This window comes from Tigriopus californicus, chromosome 4 (assembly GCF_007210705.1).
Source record: "Tigriopus californicus strain San Diego chromosome 4, Tcal_SD_v2.1, whole genome shotgun sequence".
NCBI classification, from domain to species: Eukaryota; Metazoa; Arthropoda; class Copepoda; order Harpacticoida; family Harpacticidae; genus Tigriopus; species Tigriopus californicus.
This window is the reverse complement of record NC_081443.1, coordinates 7678716-7686008: the sequence shown is the minus strand read 5'-3', so window position 1 is coordinate 7686008 and position 7293 is coordinate 7678716. Positions and strand designations below refer to the sequence as shown.

The 7293-nt window shown below is 45.7% G+C and overlaps 1 protein-coding gene across 1 annotated transcript; it reads left to right on the top strand.

Annotated features, from left to right (window-relative positions):
* Positions 1-1851: 1851 nt before the first annotated feature.
* LOC131879541 (uncharacterized) lies at positions 1852-7006 on the top strand (the record flags this gene model as incomplete). The annotated part of the gene is given in 2 exon segments (XM_059225894.1): positions 1852-2738; positions 2819-7006. Coding segments are annotated over 2 exon segments (5004 nt in total), but the record flags the coding sequence as incomplete, so codon positions are not given.
* Positions 7007-7293: the final 287 nt, after the last annotated feature.

Below are 7293 nucleotides of genomic sequence, written 5' to 3'. Positions count from 1 at the left end.
TTTGCAGCACATTCATCTCATTCTTCTTTGCCAATTACAATCCGAGGCCTGGAGATATTTTCCTTGGACGCTCATTATTTCCTATCTTTGGCGGTCTTTCTCCTCAAGTGTGTCTAGCTTAGACTCACTCACTCAGGCAGTCAGTCAGTCAGTTAGTTACTCGCTCGACCGACGTCGTTATAATTATTATCGGCATCATCATGCATTCACTTTGTTTCTCATCATTATCATTACTGTTCGAAGTCAAGAGCCCACTAGCCAATGTACTTAAGCCGGCAAGTTTGGCAAATTGGCACTCACGCTCAATGGAAAAAAAAACGCCGCATTTTTTATTCAAAACATTCAAAGCAATCTCGTTTTTTGCCACACCGAAGCCCGAACGATGCTAATTCAAGACCCTAAAGCCCTTGTTCATTAGAGCTTTTGGGGGTTCACTTTCAAGGATGCCGTTGAGGAGCACGACCGAGTAATTTTGTAATCATAGCAACCTTCCGCTAAATACTCGAGCATAGTTCAATTACGTATTGAGAATGGCGAGGAAAAGGAGTAGAAATATCGATTGCGATAGCGATTTTACATGGAACGTGTTGAAGTACTTCCCGTCCCGAATTTGCAATCTTGGTTTTCTCCGTTCTCTCACCTTTGAAATAGCCAAAGGAAGTTCGGGAGAATGAATGTGTGCACTTTGGATCGCTATTGGGAGTTCATTTTTGCCAGATCACCCTCGTTCTTTCAAGATCGGCAAACCCTCACATCCATCCACTGAGCAAAAGAATCGCTGGACACGCACGAGAAGCCTCCTCTGACTTCTTGACCCCTGGGCTCTTTTGCATTTGTCCATTTACCCTAATGAGAATCAATCACCTCATAGACCACCAAAGTGTCTAAGTGAGATTGGTATAATTGGGATTTTTCTAGTGCCTCCAGCTGAGGCAAAAAAATGAGCGTACCTAGCATTCCTTTTCTCGATCGTCTAAGATGACGATCCTGATTCCTCATTGGTACGAACTCGAACCGACGATCAGCACTTGTAAGATCCGTCATGCATGAATTCATGTTGACTACGTGCCAACTAACGGGCCAGTCCCTTTTATGTTTCGATATCGGAGACGAACGATGCTTCCCTGGTTCCCTGGTGCTCCCATTTTCCGTTGAATTTTTGTCAAGGCTAGGCCACTTTCACTGTTCGACAAGTTGGAGGAGTCCCGGTGATTTTTGAGCACATGCACCTATGCACAAAAACCACATGCTGAAGAAAAGCCCGATTCTTCAATGGAAGACGGGGGATGGAGTTAAAAAAGAATCTGCATTTTGTTTCTTTTGGCAAATAGTAGGTAGAAGAGAAGACTTGGCATTCCGAGGGGAAACTATAATAACCTCGGCATCGTTTCTTACCAAAGAGCAGTGGTCAACAAAGAAAACTTTGTGTAGTAATGTTGAGTCAGGAAGAGACTTGAAAATGGTGCTTGAAAAGTGTATCGTAAATTCTGAAGAGAACGGAAATGGCGCACTGATTAGAATTTGACCCTCGTTAAATAGGATAGTGGGACCTCTGCGAGTTCGTAAAGAAATAATTGAGTATCGCTTTTTTTTCCAAGCCATCATTCATCGATCATTGTAGCGCAGTGAATGGAAATGCTCTGTTAATTAGCAAGCTGACAAGCGCATAATTGACGGGAAGACATCAATGATGCCGAAATCAAAGAGTGGATGAGAAATCCGCTCAAAGCCCAAGGCTTCTGTAGACATGACATCATTGACTTGAATCAATGGAATGACAATGTTCGGAGGGAATGTAATCAACACTTGCTCATAGAAGGTCCCGGTTTCTAATCGGAACAAGAACGTCCCTCGAAACCAATGAGTCACTCAACCTCCTTTTTTTCCTTGTTCCAGGCGTGATCTGTTTTCCCTTGGGCATCATGAGATTCTCCTTTCTGGGAGCAAGTCTCCTTCTTCTCTCCTACTATTCGCCGTCCGGTGTGTTTTCTCAAGAGGAAACTAACCCATTGTGGAGCATCAGATTAAGCGATCCAGACCGACAAGGCCGATTCTTGAGCGTCCCAGTTCAATATGGTAATTGGGTGCCCATTGCACATGCAAAGCAAACTATTGAGGCCGTGGCCTCCAAGGTCCAAGCTGGACTCTCCCCAGTGATCACTGATGATTTGGAAGTGGAAGTGGTGCCTGCTTCCGTGAATCTAGTCAGGGAGCGCGTGGACGACCACCATGTGGAATACGTGGATACTCAAGGGTCAGTCAATCCAAACACCTTCCGACGACCTGCTTGGAGAGCCCAAAGCGGAAATCCAAGACAACAGAGGCCATATCGGCGAAATGACGGCCACCGAGGTCATCGAAGAAATCGCAAACTTCCATCAGGTGGAAACAGCTTTGTCGATCAGTTGACTTCGTTCTTCAAACCCAGTTCTAAAGGCTTGGGCCAGCCCCAACAACTGACCAACAGGCCCTACCCACCCCATAATGCTCCGGCTGATTCTTATCCTGCCGAATCTCTCAATGTTGGAACCGTTTTGAACAATCTCCCCATCAACAGATTAAGGCAGAAACCATTTGTCCCGGTGAACGCTGTTCCGGTGAATCCTACTCCTAAGAACCCTGCTCCGGCAAATGTCGTTCCGGGACCGTCCTTTAATATTCCACCTACCCAACACAAGGAAACTTTGGCCACCAATAACCCAGTTGTCAAATTAGTCCCTGCTCCCGATCTGTCTCAGGTATGGCGATTGGAAATCGATGTAAAGTGCCCTTCGCAAAGTATTGTATGTACGTAATTCGAATCTGGATTTTTTTTAAGGAGGGACCGCCAATTATTGAGTTGGGTGGATCTGATACCTTTCATGGGTCAAGGTATCAAGATAATCACAACGACCATTTGTCCGGTTTTGTTCCAGTGGATTTTGAGCACATTACATCCGGCGAGAAAATCGAACGTCATCCCGATCTTGATAAATCGCCCAAGGACTTCTCCGTTGTTGTAAGTGGATTGGACAGGAACCCTAACCCAGAGGAATTAGCCGAATACTTGAAGGAAGGATCGAAAAAACAACTGGGAGCTTATATCGCGCCAAATAACGAGAACATCCCCGACGGATTCAGGAAGATCGATTTGCCATTCATGGAGCACGACCAAGATGTTGGTAATTTGCCCTCAGTGTTCATTGCTCCAGTCGGATTCAAAGTTCCAACAGGCTACAAAGGTCATCCTCTTCCCTACGACCCAGAATTGGCTCAGGTTAACTCTCAAGGAACCACTCCTTCGCCATCGGGAATAAATTTGGTGTCCAGGACTGAACCACCTCAAGAGACTTATGAAACCACGACCGAAACGGTGATCATCAGAGATTCAGCTGCACTCATTAAGGACAGGATCAAATTGGCCAAACAAAGGCCGGCTTTGAGTTCTTTCTACCGCGGTAAGACCATTTTAGAGACATCCAAGACCAGCGAGGACTCTAAAAAGAAGCGCAGGATTCTCACCAAGATTGTCCGAAGGCCGTTCAACAAGGTCAGGAACTTTTTCAAATCCACCACTCCACCCATCGTTACTCCCACTACCTCTGAAACCGCTCCCGTTGCTATCGTTGAGGATAAGGTTGTGCCTGAAACCGAGGATATTGAAACTCGGGTGGTGAATCCGTTTTTGACGACCAAAACTCTTGATCTCTTTAGTTCGGAAGCTTCAACTGTTCCAACTGTGCCAGTCACCACTTACAAGCCTTCCCTTGACTTCATTGTTACCTCAACTGCTGCAAACAATGAACAAGAGGAGCAGGACTCTGACATTGAGCAAGTTATCGAGTATATCGAAGAGGAACTTGAACATGATAAAGAACCAGAGCCGACACAACCACAACAACAACAACAACCAGCACCTGAGGTTGAAGCTACTGAAAAGGAACAAGATTACACTGACGAGACCGTGACAAGCGGTTATGAACCCACTGTTGTTCCTCGAGTGGATCACTTTCAACCAACCACACCTTACGCTGAACCAGACACGGAAGAAGAGGAACAATCTGAGAGTAAAGAGGGGGATGAATCTGTTTTTGTGACCACACAGTTTATCCCAACTGAGCCTAGTTACCAAGAGGTTTCATCCGTCTCCACCACTGAATCCACAACGACAGAAACCAAGGCTCCAGCATATGTTCCAACGCCTTTCTCGTTTATTCGACCTGTTCGACGATTGGACACTTATCGATACAAGAAGACCACACCACCAACTGTTGGACCACCTACACCACAAACCACTACGACTCCAACCACCAGTGCCGAACCCGAGCAACGCAGATACCTGGTTCCAAACCGAAACAAGTACACCAACAAGTTCGAAAACAAGTATGAAAATACATATGGTCAAAGAATTCGCTCGAGAAAACGTCCCGCTTTTTGGGCCAACGAAAGGGATCAGAACCAGGACGAGACTCAATTGAATTACCAGGAAACCAGTGAGAGCGCCACGGAAACCTCTCCCTATGATCAAAAGTTCCGACCCTTCTTTGACCAACTTTTCGACAAATTGACTAGCGGAGGTGAGAAGGCCATGAAGAAAAAGCGACCCCTTCGCCGACGATTCAAGGGTCGACGTAGAAGCACCACCACGCCCAACCCCTTCACCATTGATGCCGAAATTTACGAAGTCGATCCCAACTCCGGAGAGATCCTAGTAGAAACAGTGACAGAAATTCCAACTGAAGTGACCACGGCAGTGGTTGACGATTATGAAATCCAGAAACAATATACGGATGTGTCCCCTCATTCAAACGATTATGAGCTACTGGACGTGGCTAACCCGACTACCCCGAAACCAACACCCACAACAACTGCACCTACCATTAGCACAGAATCCAGTGTGCCTCCTCTGGAATATAAAGAATTTTCACTTGTCCCAGATACTGCTATTGCCGCTGGTCAGCTTGACCATGAAACTGCGGATAAACACTCGACGGGCTCACCTCCTCAACACACTCATGTGGTCCAAGAACAAGCTAGACCCACATATCCTTCTTTGGTCAATATCCCTAATCCTTATGTTTATCCCGAGGCCCCATTGAATTATGACTACGTTGCCAATGACCTCATCGACCGGGCTGACATTGATGCTGACAGGGTGGATTACGCTGACAACATCAACAACATTGACTACACTGGTGACGTGCAGACTTCAGCACCCATCCTTACTGATCGATTGGACGCCTATGAGAAGCAAGTGACCCCGTCATTGGCGATCGTGCGACAACATGATGCTCAATACAAGGAACCAAATAACCTCTACAACGAACATGGCCAACAACAAGTGACCGCATTGGAAGGAGCTTTTGTTCCTTTCAAAGAAAATAAGGACGGATTCAAAGGCTATTCCTACGTGGAAATCCAAAGAGACGTAAATCCAACCACCAGCGAACTTGAATCAGAGCCAATTTCCATTGAGTCTGTTCCGGTTGAAGATATCCAGGCCGTCCAGGAAGCTTTAGAGGAGGTCTATAATGATCCGAATGTGGACACCCTCGCCCTCCCCGTTGGTGTTGAAATCGAGGTCGCACAAGACTACCCTGTTGATGAGACAACGGCTAATCATAATTACGAGCAAGATACTGTTGAGATTGAACATGAAAATACTGAGGAAGAACAAAAGACTGAAGCTCCCGAAATATTGGTAGAAGACACAGCGGTGGATGTCGAGATTTATGAGCTTCCCACACCTTCAGTGGCTACTTTTGAAAATGTGGACACCGTATCTACCACAGACGAGGAGATCGTTTCCCAAGACACTACCGTTCCACCTTTTGTGTTCCAAACCTATGAAGACGTGACCACTCAAACAGAGGAAAAATCTGTTGCCAGTGTCATTGCCACCGAAAGTACTGAGCAAACTACAGAACAACCCGTGGTCGGAGAACTAATTGAGCAAGAGCCTACTCCTCAAAAACCAACTAGTCAAGAACCCATTGGTCAAGAATCATTTAATCAAGAACCAACTGGTCAAGAACCATTTGATGAAGAACCAACCGTCACCACAGAGAAGAGCTTGTTAAACAACTTCAATCTGGGAGGGATTTTCGATTACTTTCTCCCTCAAACCACGGCTGCCCTCAAGCCTGAAGCTACAACCGAAGTTCCCGATTTGGCTGAAGTGACAACTGAAGAGGCACTCTCTGAAGCACCATCTACCTATCCCAATCATCTTCTTGCCTTGGACTCTCTTGAAGAAAGTGTTCAAGAGGAGGAAGAAGAGTTGAAAGATGAGAGCGTGAACGAACAGGAGAACATCTACGAAGAGGAACAGACTTTGCTTCGTCAACCCAACCGGAACGAGTATCCCAAGGCCATTGACACGAACACATTCAAGGTTCCCTCAGTTCCCAATCACGTCGGACCTCCAAAGAAGTTCTTGGAGGATAAGTTGGGCTATGTCGTTAAGAAAAGGGAGCGTTTGATCAAAAATTGGGTGAATCGCCAACACAAGGATAAGCCTAAGTATGGCACCGCCAGACCCTCCCTGGACACCGTTGAGTACACTGATGAAGAAATTTCAACAACCAGTCCCCAAAATCTCTTGGCACCTTCAACCACACTGACTACTTTGTTGGCTCAAGGTAACTTGGACGAATCACTCCAATCCGAAGTGGACAAAGCATTTTTCCCATTCGCACCCACCATTCCACCCAAGGGTAAGTATGACAGTGAGGAAGATCTTGACGCGAAGCTCTCCCCCAAGAAGCACCAATTGAAGAAACAATCATTCTTAGACAAGTACACAACCGCCAGGAAGACTCACTTGCTCAAAGACACGATCCTGTCGAAAACACCAGCGTCGCCACAATTGGCCCGCATTCCCATCGGAAGTAATCCAAATGTGTACAAGAAATGGGCGGGCAACTCCCTTAGTCAATCTGAATTTGAGCGGCAAATTTTGGGCGTTTCCACGGCCACAGAGGTCTCAGTGAAGTCCATGATTTGTGTGCGAGGTCGGTGCTACAATNCACGATTTAGGAATGTCAAAGGTTTCTGACAAGAAAGCTTGATACGCTTGAGAATTTCCAATACCGTTTTCCATCGTGACTTTTTGGAGTTATGGTTGCAAATCTTGAAGAATCGTTAGTTGAGACCAGGAAAATATCTCATCTTAAGATGTTGAATTTCTAAATCATATTTACTGCAGGAATAGGTAAGTCATTAAATGCTAATACTTTTTTACTTAAAGTAGCTAAGTATTTAAAAAGAAATTAAATACTACAGAAGAGTATCATCTTTGAAATGTTGTCGAAG